The sequence below is a fragment of the Equus caballus genome, chromosome 3, assembly GCF_041296265.1.
Source record: "Equus caballus isolate H_3958 breed thoroughbred chromosome 3, TB-T2T, whole genome shotgun sequence".
In the NCBI taxonomy this organism is placed as follows: Eukaryota; Metazoa; Chordata; class Mammalia; order Perissodactyla; family Equidae; genus Equus; species Equus caballus.
The window spans coordinates 54,901,529-54,925,920 of record NC_091686.1 but is presented as its reverse complement, the minus strand read 5'-3'; the positions used below and the strand labels follow the sequence as shown (position 1 = coordinate 54,925,920).

Below are 24,392 nucleotides of genomic sequence, written 5' to 3'. Positions count from 1 at the left end.
AAAATGTTCAAATTTTGTGGCTACCCGAAACACAGAAAAGGAAGCTGAATATAGGCGAAACTATTTTACGTAAAAGACTTTAAAAAATTGTGTTAAAAAACCTCAGAACATAAAATTTACCATCTTAACCATTTTTAAGTGTAGTGTTCAATATTGTTAAGTATATTTACATTGTTGTCAAGTTGTTCTCCAGAACATTTTCATCTTACAAAACATAAATTCTACAGCCATTAAACAACAACTTTCCTTTTCTCTCACCTCCCAACCACACATTCTACCTTTTGTTTCTATGAATTTGTTTCTACGAATTTGAAGAGATACCTCATATAAATGGAATCAGACAGTATTTGTCTTTTTTGTGAATAGCTTATTTCACTTAGCATAATGTTCTCCAGGTTCATCCATGTTGTAGCTTTTAAAGCTGAATAATATTCCCTGTACGTATATAATACATTTTGTTTATTCATCCATGGAAGGACACGTGGGCTGTTTCTACCTCTAGGCTATTGTGCATAATGCTATAAATGTGAGTGTGCAAACGTTTGAGACCCTGCTTTGGATAATCAATTCCTTTGGATAAATACCCAGAAGTGGGATTGCTAGATCATATAGTAGTCCTATTTTTACTTTTTTGAGGAACAGTTTGAAGACCTTTCATATACTTTGACTACTAACATGGTTTCCAAACTGAATTCCTATTTATTAAATTGTAATTAAATAGATTATTAGTATAGTACAGATTAATTCTGGGTAATTGCTTTTCCCAAAATAATTAAACATTAGACTCTCGTTGGCTACGTCCCACCTTCCTTTTCCTAGAGTATAAGAAACAAAATTTAACCCTCATATTCGTTCATTCAACAAGTACACACTGAGGGCTTACTGCGTGTTGGACATCGTGTGCTAGGCTAAGCGTTGGCACCAAAACAAAACAAAGCAAAAGTGAAGTTTTCACCTGTCTCCTCTCCCTCTGGGCTTTTACTGCTACAGTCAAGAAATTACAGCATTAAGGGGACCATGGTTAATCTTTCTGCCTAGAGGCTGGGCTATAGCTAAATATGGCCCACAGAAAACTATTTTTTCATCTCATTTATTATCTACTTTATTAATTCTGGGATATAAGTTAAATGAAAGTTGAATCCCTGATATTCCACTACAATATTCATTATTTAGTCCATCCTGTTATTCTACATTAAAAGGAATCACATTAGTGCTTCTTCCAATGAACGACAATAAAAAATTCTTATAAAGTTAATCAGAAATGTTATATTGAATTAAGCACCACTGGCATAGCTCAAATATATGCAAAATGAAACACTCCAGTCACTAAAGTAGAATCTAACATGTAACCTGGTAGAAAATTAGCATCCTTTCTCTTTAGTATTCCCTAACTCAATGCCTTGTTTTTCACTCCAGGGCCCTTGTTATGTTTTGTAATTAGAGTGTAGAAGTCAACAAGCCTGTAACCAAGTTCCAGTGTTGGCTCTTTATGTTACTAGTTGCATGACATTGTGTATAAATTACTTAACCTATGTGTGTCTATTGCTTCATTTGTAAATCTGGGATAACCTTACCTAATTTATAGGGTTGTTGTTAGGATTAAATGAGTTAACATATGTAATTTGTTTAGAAAAGTGCCTGACACCTAATAAACACTAAGTGTTAGGTGTGATTATTATTGCTGTTATTTATTTATATAGTGTTCTTGTCTGTCTCTTTCCACAAAAGCATAAGTTCATTAAGGGCTGGGAGCACGTCTCTCTGGTGCATCCACTGTATATCTGGTGCATAGTACGGTGCCAGAGGCACAGGACGTGCTCAATAAAAAGGTCAGTGAATGAACAATCCCATTCCCTTCCAAAATTGTACTCTTATGTGATTTTTTTTTAATGGGAGCTTCCCCAATACCACCAGTATTTCATATGTGATCATCTCAAGTTTAGACACAATACACCAAATTCTTCTATTAGAGTTTTCATTAGTAAGTCCCATCTTCAACATTTTAACTATCCGAGAGGGTCAGCTACAAATATTGTCAGGGTCTTCATATTTATCTTAATTCATAGTGCAAGCCCACTGCAGATGATGCATAAGCGGTGTGTCTTATCTTTGCTCATCACAGGAATGAGAGGTATTTCCATCTGACTTACAACATAGCAAAGAACAACAGGAAGAAAATTCAGTGGGACAGGCATTATACTATCATAATTTTAGGGGAAAAGAAAATAAACCAAACTCTGATCAACAACCAGTTATTCCCACTGTGGGCAAGGGGTGGGTAGCGAGGGGAGGGGAGGGAAGGGAAATCCTTTTGGAGATCGTAAATCAGTTGATACTTAGTTGTTATCAGGAGTTTTATGCATGTTTTTTCCAGTATCACCCGTCCCTAAACAGGGCCTAGCGCTGCCACAGGGAGGGGACTGGCTGAGTGACAGAGGCCATGGTGGTGTGTGTATTTACTTTTCACAATTACAGTCCACTGCATACTTACTTTTCCTGTTTATTCCTTTCCACAGGAGACCTGCCATAATGCCCATGCTTATTGACTAAAGGTGTGTTGACTCAAGGTGGGAGGCTGGCTGGGTCCAACGGCCAAGAAGGGCAGGTAATAAGGACTATTTGCATTTTCTCTGATACAAAGCACCAGCATCAGGGCCCCAAATACCCCAGTTATTAAAATTTCACTCAACTCTTGGCCACATCACCCACTTGCAAACAAAGGTCATCATCTGGTTAAGAAATTCTCTTCCTCTGCTTGGCTCATACAGAACACAGCTCTCTAAAGTTTCAACTTTGTACCACTTATGTTCTCAACAATTGAGGGAGCGAGGGGCAGGCAATCATTGTTTCCCAAAAGAGCAAGTATAAAAATACTGGGATGGGTAGCAAGGTAAAATTGAGTCTTTGAAAAAGAGCTTTCAAACGTCCTCTTGGCCCTGACCTAGACTCGAGTTTTGATAAAATGGGGATACAGTAATTACTTACTCCACAATGAAACATTTTGTTTTGAGTTTAGAACACTTGGAAGTTATTTTCAATCTTTTTTTCTGCCCTACAGGCACGAGAGGATATACACTGTTCTTTCTTAATAGCAAGGGAATCACTGACTTAACTTCCAAAAGTATTTTGAAGGTTTTATTCCTGTGACCCCTTTTCTCCCATTTTTTTTTTTCATATTTCTTACTTCATATTCCTGAACTTTTCACCTTATCCAGCATAATGGGTATTTAAACTCCAGGACCTAAGTGTTAAATAATTGCCTTATTTTTTTCCCAAGAATCAAGTGGCATTTATTTTAGCTCTGCATCCTCAAACTATTATTTATTCATTCAACATAAATCCCTATAACATTGTTAGGGACTTTTGGGTCACATAAAGCAGTACAACCAGCCTCTTCCATCAAAGGAGCACACAATTTAACTAAGAGTATATGCATATTTGTGAGGAAATTAAATGTCATCAATATAAAAGATGTTCCAAGGAGGTCATATAATTACGTTACTAGTGACAGTAGTAACTAACATTAAAGATACATCCTTTCCACTTTAGCCCATTAGATTTTATCCTTATGACAAGTCTTTGCTGTAATTTTCATAATTTCTATGTTAAATATAGGAGAGATGGTGGATCAGAAAAGTTAAATGACTTAGCGGTGTGGCATAGTTTTTAAGTGGCAAAGATGCGACTCCAGCCCAGGCCTTAATTCCAGCCCCTAGATTGCTTTCTAAAACGGGATGGAGAGCTCATGGGTAGGAGCAGCCAGGAGAAGCTTCCTGGAGGATGCTGGGAAACAGCCTGGCTTGCAGATAAGCTCATAGGAAGGTTCAGGCAGAAGGCAGGAATGGGAAAATAAGGGCACCCTTGATTGGAATAAAGGTGTGAACAATCCATGCAAGTGGGAACATAAAGGGACAGTTTACATTGAGTGGAGGTTCAAGGCAGGGACAGAAGGACAGAAAGTGGGGTGGAAGCCAAGCCTGTCTGGGGAAAGCCTTGCCTGCCAGAGTGAAATTTTTTCCTAGGTGGTATCAGGCTTTGAGTAGAGAAGTGATGGGACAAAGATTGCATTTCAGGTGGATTAATATTGGTGTTGCAGAAATGGTTGCAATACAACACGAGGAGCACTGGAAGTGGAATCTAAGGCCCTGGGCCAGACTTCTGCTCAACCACTTACTAGTCTATGATGTGGGCAAGACATAGCCCTCCACTGCCACAGTTTCCTCATCAGAGCAGGGGGAGTAAAGTCTTTTTATGAGAATCAAATTAAATAGAAATGAAAGCACTTTAAAATTAGAATGTGCTACACAAATGCAAAGTACTATTTCATATATTACTATGGCTCATAGAGGGAAGAGTCACAAGGCAGAGACTTCAATTGGTAAGTTATTGTAATAAGTTAGAGAAGAGGATGAGAGTCGGGAATAGGGTGATGGGAGGAAAACCTTAAAAGATTTAGAATTTGAAAGCCACTATAAAGGAATAGTCAACAGAACCAGATACTGATTTTTATTATGAGGATTGTTGAGAAAGGAGCGTATCAATTCTGCCTGAACAAGAGAATGGCAGAAATAGGAGGGTTGACGGGAGGTGGGGAGGGTGGGTGAGGGGAACAAGTCAGATTTTAGGACAAGCAAAAATGACCACAAGGCACATGGCGGAACAAGGGAGAAAGGGCAGAGCCAGCAACAGGGATTTGGGGCCTGGACCTTCTTCTCTATCCCATTTCACTCTCTCCCCCAGCGATCTCTTCCACCTGATTTCAAGTGCCCAAAACACTTTCAGATCTGCTCAGCACTCCACCTCCACCACTATCACTCCAGGTCACAGCATCATCTCCAGGACCAGGACCACCCTCAATAGCCAGACTGTATGGTATAGCGCAAAACTCAAGCTAAACATTGCGTACCGGGCTTTGCACATCCAAGATTATCAGTACCTTCGCTTAACTTAATCTAACCTGCCATGTCTCAAGGTGCACATGAACTCTCCTAATAAGCAAAGCACTAGTGCTGCCTTTCATTTCTTTGGACAAAGCTGTTCCTATAGAAAGAGAACTAGGATATGTACCCACAGCATCAAGAAGGTGAAGTCAGGGAAGAGATGAAGATGAACTACTATTTAACCGGGTCACCTTGGTTTCTCTAAGATAATTATATTTGGATGAGGGCCATTTTATCCATTAGAGAGAACCTAGGGTTGCTGAGTTTTCATGAGACAATGAAAGTGTTTGAGATCTCAGGATTCCAAAATACAAAAAACACTCCCAAAACACTGCAAGGTTAAAATTGGTAAATATTTAAATGCCTAAAACATAAAATCATATCAATTATTCAATTACAGCTCAACAGAAATCAATTCTTAAATTATAATTAGTACGGGTTGTGGGTGCATTTTAACGTTTGATATAATGTGGTGTGGGGTTGCCAAAAAGCAAGCGAGTTTTAGACCTGGGAAAGTCTATGGGAAGATGAAAACAAAGGTCTGGAAAAGCAATACATTGAAATAAATGCAAAGAGTGTTTGTCATCTGTGTTTAAAAGTACATCTACAAGCGAGAATTAATTCCCCAGATTAATCCATCCTCGTGGAAATTACTTTATTTTATACCAGGAATAAACAACATAATTACATCTAGGAAATAATAGTGCGTAAATTTTAACATGCCCCTGGACTTCTCTCTCTCTTCCAAGACGCAGACTCGTTTCCTACGTTAACAAATTTGCTGCTCTAACACTGTCACTGACCTGAAGCTCCATGATGGGTAAATTTACAAACCAAAGAGGATCTGCTTTTCTAGAAAATCAATAAACTATAATAATATACAATATTAGTAGGTTCCAGGAACCATGCTAAGATTTACATATATTATATAAATATATATACTCATACACACATATATGTTCATATATTAACAACCACTATATAAGATAGCTAACATTAACACCCTTATTTCATAGATAAATAAATGAAAGGTTAAATAACCTGCCCCAAATTCTTCGAAAGTAAGGAGCCAAGTTTAAACTCTTAGAAAGTAATGGAGCAAATTTAAACCAAGATAGTCTGGCTATACTGTCTTTCTATATAAAATCATATAAAACCTGAATCATAAGTCTTATCACATCTTGATTTATCACAAAATTGTTCCCATGACCCTTCAAGGCAACTATCTAGGCTCATTAGGAGGGATAAATTTTTGCTTATTAGCAACATCAAGGAGAACAAAATACCACGTGACCAGTTTGCCTTTAAATACCCTATTAGTCTTTGATCATGAATGGGCTCTCTGTTATTTCTAGTTGCAACAGTTAAATCTTTAGAAACCAAAGTGATTTAACCCTCTACTTGAGTCCAATCTAACACAAAAATATTTCAACCACGTACATAGCAAACATCTTATTCAATCACAGATTCTATAGAACTCATAAAAAATTAAATCCTCATTCATTTACATTCTGTTTTGGGAATCTAAACCAGTAAACAAATCTACCTTCATTTTTACCCCTTTTGTTCTCATGGAAAACTCAGAGGCAGTATGAAATATTTATCAAAGGCTGTATGTGACGGTAAAAAGTTGAGAATTTAAGCTTAAAAATGGAGTCAGCCACAATTTATATTGATACATCTTAAATGAGTACTAACTCTAAAAACACAGGTTTCTTTTCTAATCCCAGAGGTAGAGTTATTTTTTCCTCATGTAACATAATCCTTCTCATAATATATTCTTAATGAGTGTTATTCGGAAGACTGTTCTTTTAGAAACAGTAAAAAATTTCATTATGTGCCTGCGATTATTGATTTGAATGATCTCTGCATCTCCGAATCCTGGATACTTTTCTCAGTCTCCTTCTCCCTGATCCCTCTCCATAGTTCACCCTTTCTTGAAATTCCACGCCCTTTGGCTTTGGTGATGCTACACCAGCTTATACTCCTCTGATCTGTCCAACTCTCTTTTCCAATCACTTGGTTGTGACGTTCCTCAGGATGCCACTGTTCTTGGAGAGTTTGTCCATTTTTTCTTCAAGAAGTAAATTAGAACGAGTGACTGCTGAACTCCAGCTCTGCCCCATGGTTTCCCTCTAATCTAATTACAGTTGCCTATCTTGAGATCCCTGAGGGACAGCTCTTGGGAAGTAGCAGAAGAGATGAGGCTACACAAGAAATTATGGACCAAATCATTTAAGGCTTTGAAGGTCATGATAGAGAAAAGAAATATCCTTGAGTGGAGATCTTAGAAGCAAGAGAGAAAGATATGATCTGACATGTTTTAAATAGGGAATTTTAGTAACAGTGTGGATTGAGATTGAAGTAGGTAACAGCAAAAAGGAACACCAGTTCAGAAGTTGTCAAGACCAGCCAGAGAAGAGATGAAGAGAACTTCGGGTACGCGGAATGCGTTAAAAAGGAGAGCACGGTCTGAGTCAGCTAAGTGTGAATGAAGCACAAGCCACTTCTCTGGCATCCACACTCATATTCACATGACCAGGATCTCTATTATCAACCCTATTGCAACATGTATCACAACTGTAATTCAGTGATTATTTAAGGAACCTCCCCTTACCCCATAGTGTATGTGTCCCCTGAGGGCATGAACCATGTTGTGCAGCCAACATCTGGCACACTGCCTGCTGGCATATAAAATGTGTTCAAAAAATATCTGGCAAATTAATAAGCTTATCAAATAAATAACTAAAAATTATAGAAAACTAAAATCACATAATAAAATCTTAATGCTGAAAAGAAATTCATTTATCATCTGGTAGCAGGTAGAGCATTAGAAAAATTTAGTGACTTGCTGAAAGTCATAAAGCTGGTTAACAACAGAGGAAGCAGTAGAATTCTGCTCCTTTAAGACTGAGTCTCTATAGTAACCTCATGAGAGAAAATAACAGACAACACAAAATATGCAGAGGGCAGAGACAGGGGTGTTAGATAATAATTCTGGAGATTATTATGTAAGCGTACACACACACTCCCACCTAGAATGTTGAGAATATAAATTTGCCACTGGATTTTGTTAACAGCTAAGAAAAATGCGTCAATATATATATTTGTACTTTTTTATATATGCCTAAATTTGCCGCTTGTCATCACTGGATGATGACGCAGAGTTTAAAAGGTTGATGGCTATTTTCAAGATTATGTTTGAATGAGACATATGGCAATAGTTTTCAGTTTGAAGTCTTATAGACACCAACCACACTCCATGAGTAAATCGATTTTGCTTTCACTTGAATTTTCTTTTAGAGGCATGAAAAATTAGAAAAGCAGAATTATTAGAATCTGCATTTGCTTCACCCCCACCCCAAAGAGAAAGAGTATTCATTCAAAATGCTGTCTTTCATTTTTCAGAGTTGTACTTAAACAATGACTACACACGTGGGCCACATCCAGGCAAGTGCTACAGTGAAGGTCAACCCTACAAATAACCCATGGCTGGTGAGATAAAGTATGGTGCAGTAAATAACAACATCTACAGTATTACCCTGAGAAAATATATGATCTAGTGGAAAACATAGCAGACCAGGAATCAAAAGACATCCTATTCTTAGTCGTCCTACATACTAGTTATGTAACTTGATAACCCACCTGCCAGGCACCCCATGGAGCCTCACATGAGCCTTCGTAAAGTAACATCATCTGGCCTGCTCTCTTCCTACGATTGACATAACGAATAAACAAGCTCATGAATGTAGAAGTCCTCTGAAAGCATGTTTGAAGGGAAACATGCAATTTCATTCTTTAAAGTAGTATTTAGCTGAGTAGTGTTGATGTCTTCTGGCTGGGCATTTCTCTTTAATAAATAACTGACTGGCTTTAAAAGACCATGAGTTTACATGGGACCATAGATTTCTCCAGATGATCATTAACTGCCAGGAGATGTGATTGCTTAATCACTGCACTCTCAGAGATTGAAGAACTCCAGGGATCATTTTTAAAAGGATAAGAAATCTTTGACTCTGGCTCCAGTCAGCAATGTTCAACCACTAAGCCCTGCTATTCTCAAGAGAGGTATATTCCAGAGGACAGTTCACACATTTTGAAAACATTACATCACACTGATGGGGAGAAAGACCTGCAAACCAGCTCCTTCATCCTTCCTCACATCAGCACTGACCTAAAACGCACTGACCAAGGATTACTAGGAAAAAAAATCACTGCTCATTGCAATATAACAAAGTCAACATTTCACATAAGAAAAAATGCCAATTACACTGTATATTTTTCAAAACTATTGTTTGCTAATCTCCTGTATTACAAACAAGCAATCAATTTGCTGAGCAACCAGTCGCAGATCTACTGCCATCTCTTGAGGGAGACCAAAGTCAAAAGCATCCTTTCTGATGATTTTTGTTTGAAAAACCAAGGCTTAAAGCATCATTATTACCACTAGCCAGAGTAACAAAGTTTACTCTACCCTTCACACAGACTATTGGGAGGAACGGCATACATGGCTCATATAAAATTATAAACCACCAGGACTCCTGGAAAAAACAAGCAGACATCTAATGGAGAATCTGTAGTATCCTCTTCAATATCTGTATTTCATTTCTTACATGATTCAAACTCTCATTCTTAGCTGATAATAACAGGAACAACAGATGAGCCTACTATTGAATTATATGAAACTGCAATATTTGGTCATTTTGAACTAGAAAAATGGCAGTTTTATATGGTTCAACCTTATATCTCTGTCCACCTGATAATAAATCTAAGGGACGATAACGTAGAAATCTTTCTGCATCAATCTGGCTTTTTTCTCTCTAAAAAGCAAATGATTACTCTCTTGCCTACTTCAGAGTTTCAGTTGGAACAGACCAAAATAAATGCTATCAATTCTATTTTAGCTCTGTAATCCTAAAATCTGATCCTCTGTACACTTCAGTTTTTTAATCCATAAAAGTATGACTACCAACTATGCTTATGGATTCACCATGAGAAATAGATAATTCAAGAATATGCTTTTTGTATACATACAGAATTTAATATATACAAGTCTGTCATCTTCTGTATAAAAAGTCCTGACTCTCTGCAAATAAAAAATGATGTAAACTAAAGGATTTAAACGACATGGAAAACACTTACAATTTAATGTTTTGTAAAAAAGCAGGATTAAAAAGGTATACAGAATATAACATGGATAAAAATTTTTAAAAAGAATATAAACATGGGAAAAAAGCTGGAAGGAAACAGATAAAACATTTAAAGTTATTATTTCTAAGTAATAGGATTAGTGGATGATTTTAACTGTGCACTTTACAGTTTTACTTATTTTTTCAAGCTTCTACTAGCCCCAGAGAAGCAGATAGATCAGGGTAGTAGGACAAAGCCCAGAGAAGGCCAGAATATATTAAGAATTTGATATAATGATAAAAGTGACATTTTGAATCACTTGGCAAAGTATGAATTACTCTCTAGATGCTATTTGGTTAGCAGGCTAATTATTTTGGTGAAAAATTAAATCTTTAAATTATACTTTATTCCAAAGTAAATTTCACTAGAATTCGGTATCTAAAAAAACTGTATATATGCTAAGACGAAATATAACATTTAATAACTTTTAGACTCCTATATCATACCTTTCCTAAAATAATGTCCACATATATTCAAAATTTAAATATTAAACTGCAAAAATATTGAGACGATATAAATAAATACTCTCATAATCTTGAGGCAGAAGGCCTTTTAAGGATGATATCAAACCGAAACAACACAAATTGATATATAGGATTAATGACATCTTTAAACTTCTTTATGGCAAAAAGAATTATGAGGTTCAATTTCAAATTATAAACTGTGAGAAGTATTTCCAACATATAACAGATTAATAGTTGTACTACAAAAGGAACTTTTACAAATCAATTTTAAAAAAAGAGCATTAGCTTAGAAAAACTGAAAAAGAAAATAAAACAAAAGAAAAACTATAGGGGGGAAAAACTCTTTTAGATATGTTAAACCTACACTAATAAGTAAAAATTTACAAGAACTAACATTCACTTATTATATTGGCAAATATGAAAAAGAATGATAACATCAGTATTGGAGAAGGTGTGGAGAAAGGGGACACAGTCATAGATCGCTGTCCACAGCATGAATTGGGACAAGCTTTCGATGAAGATAAAATTTGATGATATGAATATTCTTTGACAAGGCAAGTCTACTTCTAAAAGTATATCCAAAGAAAACAATTAGCGAAGTGTGAAAAATGTATGTTCAAGAATAGGCCCTGCAGTGCTGTTTACAGGGGAAACAGTCAGATAGGGGTGATTAAGAGCTTGGAGCTCAGGAGCCAGGCTGTCTGGATTCAGAATCCTGAGGCTAACCTCTTGCTAGCCATGTGACCTTGAGCAATTCAACTTTCTGTGCTTCAGTTTCTTCTTGTATAAACTAGAGATAATAATAGTACCTGCCTCATAGGGCTTTAAGGATAAAATAAGCAAATAAACGAAAAGTACCTAGAACATTGCCAGGAACTTAGTAAGCACTCAATAAATATTACCTATTACTATTATTGCCAAGAAAAAAAATTGTGAAACACCATTTATAGGGATGGCTTAAATAAAAGGATATTGATCAAAAGATCAGAATGCTATGCCGTCATCAGAAATAATGATGTAGAATTGTATTTACAAGTGTGGAAAAATGCCATAATAGATGACATTAAGTTTTTAAATAAAGATTATAAAGCAGTACTATGTTGTTACCCCATCTTTAATCGAACACAAATATAAATACATATGTGAGCATGCAGAGAATGTGGAAGTACATAAACCAAAGTGTGAACACTGACTGAATCTGGGTAGAAGTCTGGACGATTTTCATTTTCATCTTTATACTTTTGCTTTTGTGGTTTGAAGAAACTTTTATTTTTCCACAATGAACATATGTTACTTTTGTAATAGAAAGTAAACTTATACTCATTTTTAGAAAAGGCACCCTCCTTTTCATGGTGGAGATGAGCATGCAGTCTTGGTCCCCGTAGCATGGAGAGGCAGAGGGAAAGGGCTCCGGCCCGCTTGGCATCACGTCTTCGGTACTGACGGCTTCCAGGCTGCCAGTTCTATCATCAAGCCTCAGGTCATAGGCTCACATTAAAAAAAAAAAAAAGGCAGGCAACTGGAAAGTCAATTATCACAGTTACAAGTGACAGTGGGATTGATAACACAGAAGTACAGACAATGCAGTAATAGGTGGAAAGCCTGTCACAGGTTTCAGCCGAGAAAGCTCAAACTTTCCAATCACCCATGCTTTCATATGCCAAAAACATGTTTATGGAGGATGGCAATAATAAATACAATTGTGCTAAAAATTAAATGAACAACTCGCATTTTATAAATAGACATGCCAACAGGCTATACAAATTTATCACTATGTGAGACTAGAGCCTGGGCTTAATTTTAAAAAATTTCAACTGTCTACACTTTTCAATCCAAATTATCAATTTTCCAAAAGTAACATTTGGGCTGCAAACCAAACAAAGCTGCTTAGTAGCAGTCAGCAGATAAGATGACGGCAACATTATAGGCTTATCTGGTTACACATCCTGTTTGTGTCTACAAATGTAGCTGATCTCATCTAATATTTACTAATGTTGTCCAAATACCTAATTACTCACTCATGCACACAAAGATATGCAACTACAGGTTATGGGTTAGTGATTTGGTACCATTAACTTACTATGTTATTTTTTTGCAAGATGGGAAGGAGCCCAATAGCAGCTTTAAAACCTTTTTTATGCTGCCATTAAGCAAAGATGTAACATCTTGGAAAGAAGCATATGTGGAAGTCTTATTCAAAATCTAAAATTGCTTTACCTCCTTAAGCTTCAGAAATACCTATAATATTACCAATTACCTTATTGATTAGCACTGAAACACTTGTGTCAAGGGATAGGATTAATTTACAGATCTATGGACAAAAGGCAAAGCAAACAAGAAATAAACCAAAATTTGATCAAAATGGCTTACTCATCAGTTGCAATTAGCAGATTTGTTTTAATTATTGGAGATTAAATTTTGACGTTATTGGTGTTATTAAATGATAGACACTAAGTGTGCACAATGGGTTTAATGCAGTGTCAAGAATATTAACAACCAACCAAGAAAAAAAATCTCAGCTAAAGGTTCTTAGGGAGTCTGGTCTCTTCATCAACGTCATTTAACAAATAAATTTTTTAATTAACTCTAAATAAACATAAATAACTAGGTTTTTCTAATCTTATTCTCAGCTTTGAACACTTTACCGTCAGAGGAAACTTCAAATTCAAAGGAGTCATATAATAATACTGGAGAACTACAGCAATTACAGTGGAGTTGCCGTTTACGAGGAAATTAGGTTCCAAAGTCAGCATGTAAAAAAAAAAAAAATCATGCATGGCCAATATTACCCTTTAAAATCCTTTAAGTACAACAACTCTCATCTTATCTCAAGAAAATAGGTTTTCCTCTTGTATTGGAACAGCCTGCTGCATCCTTAGGTGCATGGCGCCTTAGAGCAGATTCTTAAGAAAACAGAGACTGAGACGAGGATAAGGAGGTTGGTGTATTATTTTGGAACAGGGGTACAGGGCAGCATGGGGTGAAGAAAGGAGGCAAGTAAGGATGTGAAACAAGGTAAAGTGTGCATAGCTATTTTACAAAGAACCCCAAAGACACATAACAGCTTGCTTGACAGATGCTTCATTTGGCAGTCTGGAATTGACCAGATGGGCTGCAAGGAGAAGCCATGGAATTGAGCATTCCAAGGGAGGGAGAAAGAAGGGACCTACCTAGTTTCCCCTGACTCCTGTTTCCCATTGCCAAGGTTCACTCAGAGGGACTTAACTGTTCGAGACTTCCAGGTTGCCTTATTCAGCCCCTCTGCAGTCCATAAGGAAGTCAGATGCTAGTAGAGGGTCCAAAAGTGATGGAAGAAACCAGGAACTCTGGGCAGGTGGCTGGTCAACCCAGCTGCAAGGCAGCAGCCAAGGAGAAGGATCCAGCATGCTCAAGGTAGATGAGGGGTCAATTCCTGGTGGCACATGAAAAGTCTGCGAGATTTGTGTCTGATAGAAGTACTAAGTTGAAGAAGTTGGTTTATACTTAGAAGTTTTATTGGACAAGAAAAATTTTTTCTTTAAATATTAAAAAGTAACTCAATACTGTAAGGAGCTTGTAATATATGTAAGAATAAACTGAAAACTAAGACAATTGAGGTAAGAAGAAAGTCATGTCTCCTGTCTCATGTTTCTAAGGAGCCCAGTTCATTAAGTGGTATGATGGGCAGAATCTATAAACCTGATCTTTCCCTTAGTGCAATTTTCAATGTGTTCAGTTAAATACATATGCATTCCAACACTACTCTAACAACTGCATACTGTGCACCAGGACTTTCTCTCATGGTCTTGCTTGAGCTTCAAAGTAAACTCTGTAGGCCCTATTTTACAGAAAATGTAACAGAAAAATAAATAATGCAGATGATCAAACCCACCAGGTGGCAGAACAAGGGCTAGATTAACTTTCTTATTCATGCTATCCAAACCACTGAAAATCCAGTATCCATTTTAATAACTGTCAAAACTTGGGGAAAGTAATTCCTGCTAATCTCTAAGATAACATTCTTTAGAAGGATTTTTTACTTGCCTTAGAAACTGGGATATTACGAATTTCTTTAGAAAAATCATATATAACATATACAGCTTATGGTCCAAAGTTTGCTGAATTTTTCATAGAAAAAAATTTATTACTGTGCCATAGTATATTATAAAAGCATTATTATAACTTTATTATAGAAATGTAGTAGACTCTGTGGGGTGCTACTTAGATGCCCCTTTCATGCTGGAAGTATTCATTACCCCAGATGTTGAGAGTGTTTCCTGCTAATGGCTCATAGGTGAATTCCTCCCCTACGATTACACCACCTCTCTGGGCACAGCTCACCCCCAATAACAGATGGAAATGGGGTAAACGGACCAACTCGTTGGACTCAATTTGGGATATCTGTGAAAGGCCATCCCAGCTTCTAAGCAACCCTGGAGTGAGTGAGGCCTTTGTTACAACTATATGACAGTTCAACTTCTTCAGCCTAATCCTACCTCCCTCTACTCCCTACAGGTGTGGTGCCAAACAGCACTGCCCAATAAAACTCATGCTTGAAACCTGTCTCGAGGCTCGTATCTTGGACAATCCAACCCATGGCAAGAAGTGATACAATAATATTGAAAGTCATGTGACAAAATGATACTGAGAGGAAAATTAGACGTTTAAATGTGTTTATAAGGAGAAAAAGAAACTAAGAATGAATAAATATTCAACAAGGAAAAAAACTCTTGAGGACTTGACAGGAAAACAGGCAAAAGACATAACAAACACATCAAGAGAAAGATAATACAAATGGTCCTTAAACATAAGTGAAGATGCTCAACTTCATTCATAATAAAATAAAAGCAAATTAAAACTATGTCAGCACTAGCAATGAACAAGCTAAAAATGAAATTAAGAAAACAATTATATTTAGAATAGCATCCAAAAGAATATATATTAAGAATAGATTTAACAAAAGAAATGTGAAACTTGTACTCTGAAAACTATAAGACATTGTTGAAAGTAATTAAAGAAGATATGAGTAAACAGAAAGGCATCCCATGCTTGTAGATTAGAATATTTAGTACTGTTAAAATGGCAAGACTCCTCCAAATGACCTAGACATTCAACAGAATTCCTCCCAGAATACCAGTTAGATTTTTTGCAGAAATTTATAAGCTGATCCTAAAATTCATATGGAAATGCAAGGGACCTAGAAGAGTTAAAAAAATCTTGAAAAAGAAGAACAAAGTTGGAAGACTGACACTTCCTGATTTCAAAACTTCCTAAAAAGTCACAGGAATTAAAATAGTGTGGTACTGGCATAAGGATAAATATGTAGATAGATGGAATAAAATTGAGATTCCAGAAATAAACCCTAACAACTATAGTCAACTGACTTCAATGGGGGGAAAAATAGTGTTTTCAAAAATGGTACTAGGAAAACTGCAAATCCACACACAAAGAAATGAAGCTGGACTCCTTCCTTATATCACACAAAAATTAACTCCAAATAAACACCATAGACTTAAATGTAAGAGTTAAAACTATAAAGCTCTTAAAAGAAAATATCTTCATGGGTTAGGCAAAACCTTCTTAGACACAACGCCAAAAGCACAAGCGACAAAAGAAGAGACAGATGGGCCTTAACCAAAATTAAAAACTTTTCTGCTTACATGGACACAATCAAGAAAATGAAAAGGCAGCTCATAGAAGGGGAGAAAATATCTGCAAATTCTGTATTTGATAAGAGACTTAGATCTAAAATATATAAAGACTCTTACAACTCAATAGTAAAGACAAATAATCCAATTACCAAATGGACAGACGATCTGAACTGATGTTTCTCCAAAGACATACAGATGGCTCAAAACCACATGAAAAGATATTTAACTCATTAATCATCAGGGAAATGCAAGTCAAGACCACAGTAAGACACCATTTACCATGGAGACTCCAAAATTTCTCTGAAAGAAAAAATTGTAATAGAAAAATGGAGGAGGAGAGGAAGGAGCCATATAAAAACCAGACACTCATGTATGTGTGGGAAGTTATTACATGACAGAGTTACACTGTAAATTAGCAAGGAGATACAGTACTCAATGAATGGTTTCATAACAATTAGCTATCCATTTGAAGAAAAAAACTGAATCCATATGTGATATACAAAAGTGTAAATTCTAAAGTAAAAAGCTAATCATAAAAAGCTATATGACAAAAGAAAAATTGTATTGTAATACCTTTATATTATCATTAAGCAAGACAATATATTAAGCAAGAATTATTTAGAAATATTATTAAGCAAGACAAAAATCCCCATAAACAAAAAGGGGAAGAGATGACACATTAATTAAATTTTTAAAATTTAATATAATAAAGGACCATAAAGCTAAAAGGCAAACAGAATAGGAGAAAAGTTTTGCAATTTTTATAATAGACAAAAAAAATAGTTTTTAGAAGACCTAAAGAACTCCCACAAAGCAGTCAGAGTCAAAAATAAAAAATAAAAAGCACAAAATATGAACAGAGGATACAGAGAAACACAAATACTAATGCTCCCCAATCAGTAAAATCTAAAAATATACTTAACTTCACAAAGAATTAGAATATCATTTTTTCCCATTTGATCAACAAGAATTTAAATATTTTATAACACTCAGCATAGCAAAGTTCCAGGGAAATGGGTATACTCAAACACTAATGGTGGAAACATAAACGGTTATAGCCTTATGAAGGGTACCACACGTTAATTTTGCAATGTGTAAACCCTTCAGCCAAGCAATCCCACTTCCAGGTCATCTGTCCTAAAGAAAAAGTTGCAGATGTAGATAAAGAGTCACACTGAGGAAGTTCACTGCAATTCTGTTTTAGCATCAAAAAATCGACAACCACCTCAGTGCTCATCAATTGAGGGAAAGTTAAACAAGTTAGGGCAAATTCACACTATTTAATAGTTAAAAAGAATGAGGCATATAAATATTCTGACATGAAAAGTTCCAGTGCTAGCATAAAAACAATCAAGCTTTACATTATATGCATCATGCTCCCCTTTATATGTAAAAATAGATTTATGGCTGAGTTCAGAAAGAAGGATAGAGGGATATATACCCACGGGTTATTGATTTTGTCTCTAGGGAGGAGAGGCTGGAATGGGGAGCACTAATGGAGGATACTTTATTTTTAGTCTATATACCTCTATATTGTTTGAATATTTCACAATGATAATATTACCTAATCATCTAAATTTAATAAACCTGTGACTAGAAGTACATGTTGAAAACCTGGTAATTAAGAGTAACCTAGAAGCCTAGCATCCAGAACAGCAAACAAGCATGTATAATTGGTATATTTCCTTCCATTTTTATGATTACATATTTCACAGCCAGTATCACTTTGTATCTGAAATTTTTTATCCTATAAAAAATTGACATTTCATGAGGATGTCCCCATATTAGAAAAAATCTTCCTCTTCTATTGACCATACAATGTATTCACCCCAGTTATTAAGGAAAGCATTGCCTTTGCTTGTCTTCCAGTGGTTCATGGTGAGAGAACTATCCTTGAATGCCAGCTTTCCACTGACCATCTTTATAATATTTATGGACTAACTGCGGTCAGTGGAGTTGAAGTATCCACTTTTCTTGACCTAGAAAGGGGAACTTCAACGACTAAATAAACTACCTCTGCCCCTTCAGAATCAGTCAGATAAATGAGAGAGTACAGTACTTAGTAAGTGCTCAATAAATACTATCTGTTGTATTAACTCTATTTCAATGAGAAAAGTACCTAGTACATAGTGACTTCTATATCCATAAGTGACTTCTAAATCCATATATAATTTGATGTATAGAAATATATATCAATTAGTAGATCACAACTATGTGAATGCGTATTTAAGGCCACTGAACTGTATACTTAAAAATGGTTAAAATCATAAATTTTATGTTAGGCATATTTCACCACAATAAAAAAAACTTGAAAAACTATACTAATTAGTAGAACCTATAATAAAAACTCATCACTTATGTGATACCTTGATTGACTAATTGAAACAGGTTACCAGAAATGCCAGATCAAGCCCAGTCCATTAAGTCAGCAATGAGGTATGGATCTGAGTGTTATTAAATAAGCATTCTATTTACAAACTCATTTTCACCTCTTCTAGAATTTGGGTTTCAATTTTTACTTCCACAGAGCTCCTGAATAAGATAAGAGACTAGTGGAGCCCATGTTTTAGATATTTGTTCATGAGATCCTAACATAGCCTACGAAATGCCATTATTTAAAATTTAAATCTCTAAGGTTATAATGGGGATAGATATTATTTAATGTAGAACTTCTCTCCACAGTGGGCTGCAAATGTCCTGGAACTCCACAGTCACCACAAGTTAAGCTAGAGTTTATATTCAGACAGCCATTCTGAGGACTATAATATTACTAGTTCTGGGCAGCTGAGTAAGTCCGCAGATTAATGGAGTGGAGAAGCAAATACACTATTACAAAAAAACAGCTGGCTGAGAACTTCAGAGCTTTTGAAGAGTGAACATTCTCTCCTTCTCTTTCCTTATAATTAGGAGGAACATGTTTGATATCAGAGAGGATTAATAGGACAGTTAAAAGCAAAGTCCCTGGATCGTAAGAACATGTTTCACGTATCAACAATAAAGAGTTTTAAGGAATAACACAGAAAATCAAATGCAAAGCTTTATAAAAGTTCTTGTGGCTAGTTATATAGTACCTATCAAGGAGACTAGTTTATTTCTAGTCTAATTAGTTCCTAGAAAATAAGTAAATGTAGCTAAGGTTACATTTTTCTGTCACTGAGGTATCTTGATTGTCATTTTCTACCTATTAGCATTGATTTGAACTTTATCACTATTAAAAAAATTAAGGATAGATCTACCATATGATCCAGCTCTTCCACTGCTGGGTATTTATCCAAAGAACTTGAAAATACAAAGGCATAAAGATATTTGCACCCCTCTGTTCATTGCGGCATTATACACAATAGCCAAGACATGGAAGCAACCTAGGTGCCCATCAAGGGACGAGTGGAAAAAGAAGATGTGGTATTTATACACGATGGACTACTACTCAGCCATAAGAAATGACGAAATCCAACCATTTGTGCCAACATGGATGGACCTTGAGGGTATTATGCTGAGTGAAATAAGTCAGAGGGAGAAAGTCAAATACCATATGATCTCACTCATAAGTAGAAGATAAAAACGACAAAAAAAAAAAAACCACATGGCATTGGAGATTGGCCTGGTGGTTACCATTGGGGAAGGGGGGAGGGCAAAAGGGGTGATTAGGCTCACATGTGAGGGGATGCACTATAATTACTGTTCGAGTGGTGAACATGATGTAATGTACATAGGATTTGAAATATGATGTACATCCGAAAAAAATTAAAAATAAAATAAAATTGGGACCAAAAAAACAAGGGTAAAATGCCTGAGAGCAAGATGGAACTCCTCCAAAATCAGCTGACTGACTGTTCAATCTGAAATGTGCTTCTATGTCCCAGTAATTTCAGGCATTAGTCAAGGAAAAGGGTACGTGATGATATTAACAGCAAAACGCCACTAACTTACTGAAAGCAATTTGGCCCAAACACGGTGGCGAGATTGTGAACGTTCATGCGATTCTGCACGTGGTGCTTGGCTACTTCTGTCAAGAACTGGCACAGGTACTTGAGGAGGCAGTAGTGGGTGTCTGGCAGCTCTCTTATTAAGTCTCTTAAGCGACTCTCCTGAGCATCATGTCTGTCATCTGAAAAGACAAAGAACACAAAATGTTCTCAGGCATATTGCACAGTAACAACAAAAGCACACAGGTCTAATAAATTGTGCCATTTTATTCAGAAAAAAATTCCTAGAGACTGAGATAGACCATCAAAAAGGGGGCATTTTTGCCTTTTCTATGTTCCTTAGGCACTGGACTTTTGTTTTAATGTTCAAGAATTACTCACTTATTCAAGACATCCTGAAAACCATGAGCTTTATTCAGTGCATACAATGGGTTCAATTTTGTGTTTTCTTGCCCCAAATTAAGATAACGTTTGGGTTTTTTATCCATGGTGGAATCTTCCATTTGATTTTTGTCTTTAAGTTTGTTAAAAACAAGAATCTCTTGGTTGAATAAAATCTGATACAAGAGACCTTCCTGGGTCACCATGAGTGACACTAAACTTAGTGGTCAGGAATCTATACACAGAGAAAGCTGAAGGACACAATTTCTACGTAGCTTTTTAATCTATCACATGTCACAGAGCTTAGAATTTGATATGTGCCTCTCAGGCAAAAGCCAAATAACCCTGTATATAGCCAAAAATATCCCACAATGTGCCAAGTTTCCCTCAACTCTCAAAGATTCATTTTTGTCAATATTTAAATCGAGTAAAGTTGCTATCTTAAGTAATTTTGCATACTACTTCCTATCAGAGGAAACACAAATCTTTTATAACAAATACTTTAGGGAAATAATCACAATCCATCCTTTAGACAGACATGTAAGAGAATGAAAACTGAATCTAGTCATAATTAATACACATTGGATTCTCTAATTTACATAGTTATAAGTCTGCCGCTTTAGCCAGCCAAGCAAATAAGAAACAGAAAAGTGAGGCAAACCAGCTGTAAAGGAAGAGGATTAGTCAGCATTGCAAAACGCATGGGTAACACAATGCCATTGCAGGAAGTAAAAACAGAAAACACAAAGTCACACAAAGCGCCAGTGAGTGGCTGCAGAGCACACGATAAACATGAGGCTCAGAGTCACTTCCTGTGTCAGGATCCTGGTTCTGCCACTTAACTACCTGTGTGACCTTTGACTGTCTACGAAATTCTGTTTCCTTGTTTATCAATGGTAATATTAACTGTCTCACTGGATTGTGAGGAGAATTAAATGAGCTGACAGTTGTAAAGTACTTAAACCAGAGTGGTTGACACATACTGAGTGCTATGCGAGTATTTGTTAAATGAATAAATTAAATACCTTCTTTTACTTTACCTTCACCAATTTGGTTTTATGAGCGCACTGAGGTTTTAATGGAATACCTTGTAACAGGAGCCCATTTCACCTTTATGAATGTTAAAATAAGTGATGCTGTCAAAAATAGCAATGCCAAAAATGTGCAAATTTAAATCTTTGTTAGAATTGTGTTGGAGAATATCTGACTTAGGATTCCGATAATTATTTCTTACTGTTCACAAACAATGTGATCCAATAAACTACATGATGTTTAGGGCAAAACAGATTTCTTGATATTAGAAGTTTTTCATATTAAATTACTTTTAAAAAAGAAAAATCATATTCAAATACTTCGATAATCCATGTGGTATGTTGCTTATGTTGGCACTGCCCACTGCACTGTCATCTTGACTAGCAGGAATATGCAAGAAATAGCAATAATTAAGTTTGGAGTGATTAAAAACTAATTGAAGACTAACCATTTCTCATACCTTTATATTATAAAGATAGATAAATACTAACTAAGAGAAAATGCAATCCTATTTTGCCGTTTTCCTTTTTAGAGTGACTAATCCAAAGCGAGTCTGGATGTTTTCACAGTGTGTGATATCCGTCTAGAGCTGTGATTTAATCCCCAGCATTGCAGGGTACAGGCAATAGCATTCCAACAGCCTTGACGATGGGCCTCTGGCTGTCCGGCTCCGAAATGAAACCTCAAACCCTAAGGCGGGCACTGTGTGTAGACACCAGATGGAATAAAACAAATATTCAAAATAGCTATGAATTTATGACAATAACACCTTCGAAAAAGCACCACTTTCATCATTTACTTCTGGTTTTTGAAAGACGATGAATAATTTTCCCAGGAAATAAAACTGACAAATAATGGGAAGGGAGATAGACATATTCAGAGAATCTCAAACTTAACAAAATAACATTAGGTTCTTTATGGAATGAAGGGAAGAATCACTAAACGTGTTCTCCAAAAGCAAAAGTAATTGAGGGACAAATACTTTATTTCTGTCTCCTTCTACCCAGAGCACTTCCGTTTCTCTGATGGAAGATGGATTCACTGTGTGGCCAGTATGTGAGCGTCCTCCACTGCAGCACACATTCGAACCTTAAATGTTCCAAATTTACTTCCTGAACCTCTGTTCAAATACATTGACAGCGCAGTAAAGACCTGACTTTATTAGCATGCCGTTTCTTCTCGTCTTTTTTCATACTGATTAATTATGTGCTATCATAATCCTGAGAGTCTGCAATTTTCACTGTGTTACCAGAAATATGTGGTAAACATGACCATTATTACCAGCCTGCAGCAATCCCACAGGCAAAATTTTCTGCATATGGGAATAATAATTGCTCAAGACCTTTAAACGCGGGATTGTAGAAGAACGTCCAGCATAGCACAATGGCGTTTGTGTGGGTGTGAATGTGCCTAATAAGAGGACTTTTGATGCTTAACAAGAAACAAAGTTCATAATAATTACTTTATTATTGCTTGCATTATATTTAGAGTCACAGATACCTACATATAATAAATACGCCTTATTCATTCATGTTCTTGCATTTCTATTGGTAATTACAATGGCTCCCTCAAGGTCTCACTTAAGATTTAGCTCTGCTTCTATTTTTGCGCACATTTATTCATAATGTATACTTATTGCACACCATGTGTGATATTTATCACGTGCTTCCTGTGTGTCTGACATGCAGTAACACCAGGGACACAGCAATGAACAAACTTCATGCTTTTATTAAACTTTCATTCTAATCAGGAAAGACAACCAAATAAATCAACAATATTTATGTGAAGTGGTAATGTAAGTGCTATGAAGAAATATAAAGGAGGCTAAGGGAGAATAAAGCAGAGTGATCAGGCATGGGGGACGTCAGGGAAGGCCTCTGAACAAGGTAGGTAATGTGTGTGCCTTATTAAGCTCAGGGATGGCCTTTCTGATACAGTGACAACTGAGCAGAAAGTGAAGGAAAAACGGAAGTGCCTTCTAAACAATGGAAACAGCAAGTGCTAAGGCCCTGAGGGAGCCTGGGCCTGGTAGGGGGGCAGAGGGTGTGGCCAAGTAGTGGCAGGTGGGAGAGCGGCAGGAAGTGAAATCAGGAGACAGTGTGGGGAGGGAGCAGGCAGATCACTGTAGTCTTGTTATAAGCCATGGTCTTTTATTTTTGTGAGGGTTTTGAGCTGTAGGGAGACTTAAAAGGACCTCTCTGGCTGCTGTGCTGAATCTAGACTGTAGGAGGCACAAGCAGGGAGCCTCTGGTTAGGGGATTATTGTGACAGTCCCAAAAGAGAAAGGCCTGTTGGTCTGGACAGGTTGATAGTGATGCCATAGTAAGACATGGGTGGATTCTGGATATAGTTTGAATATGTTTTGTTTTTAATCTGAAAGTTGTTTGCTTTGTATATGAAAAATACATGTATAGAATACCCCTCCAATCGTTCAACAAATATTTGAGTGACTACTCTACGCCAGGCGCAATTCTAAGCATTTGGGATACATCAGTAAACAGACAGACATCCTTGCCTCCATGGAGCTTATATCCTAGTGGTTGAGACATTCAGCAATAAACACAGGAATGGCTGGGGGCACTGGGGGACCAGCCAGGGGAGGGGTGGTGACTGTGATCATAATTACGATTGTCGGGAAGGACTCATGAGAATGGATTTCATGTTTGTAGGCAACTAAAGTAAAGAATCGACAAAGTGGCAAGCGTAAGCTCTTTCAGAGTTGGAGGTTGAGTTTTAAACATCTTTTAAATCCCCTCAGTGCCTTGCATATAAAGGTAATCAGGAAATAATTTCAATAGATTGATACACACTTAAGACACTTTTAAGACA

General features: G+C 36.5%; 1 protein-coding gene and 1 non-coding gene across 15 annotated transcripts in view; one reads left to right on the top strand and one right to left on the bottom strand.

The window, feature by feature from the left end:
• FAM13A (family with sequence similarity 13 member A) overlaps window positions 1-24,392 on the bottom strand; it is a 316,899-nt gene that overhangs the window by 219,283 nt on the left and 73,224 nt on the right. For all 14 annotated transcript variants that reach the window (XR_011437490.1, XM_070263412.1, XM_070263416.1 and 11 more), the window contains exon 4: window positions 20,155-20,332. Coding sequence is in view for 13 of the 14 variants with exons in the window: in XM_070263412.1 (XP_070119513.1) it covers window positions 20,155-20,332 (178 nt within the window). In the remaining variant the exon portion in view is untranslated. The remainder of the gene's footprint in view (window positions 1-20,154; window positions 20,333-24,392) is intronic.
• Window positions 11,934-12,081, top strand: LOC111773047 (small nucleolar RNA SNORA57). The gene has a single exon (XR_002807249.1). It is a non-coding gene; the product is annotated as a small nucleolar RNA SNORA57 (small nucleolar RNA).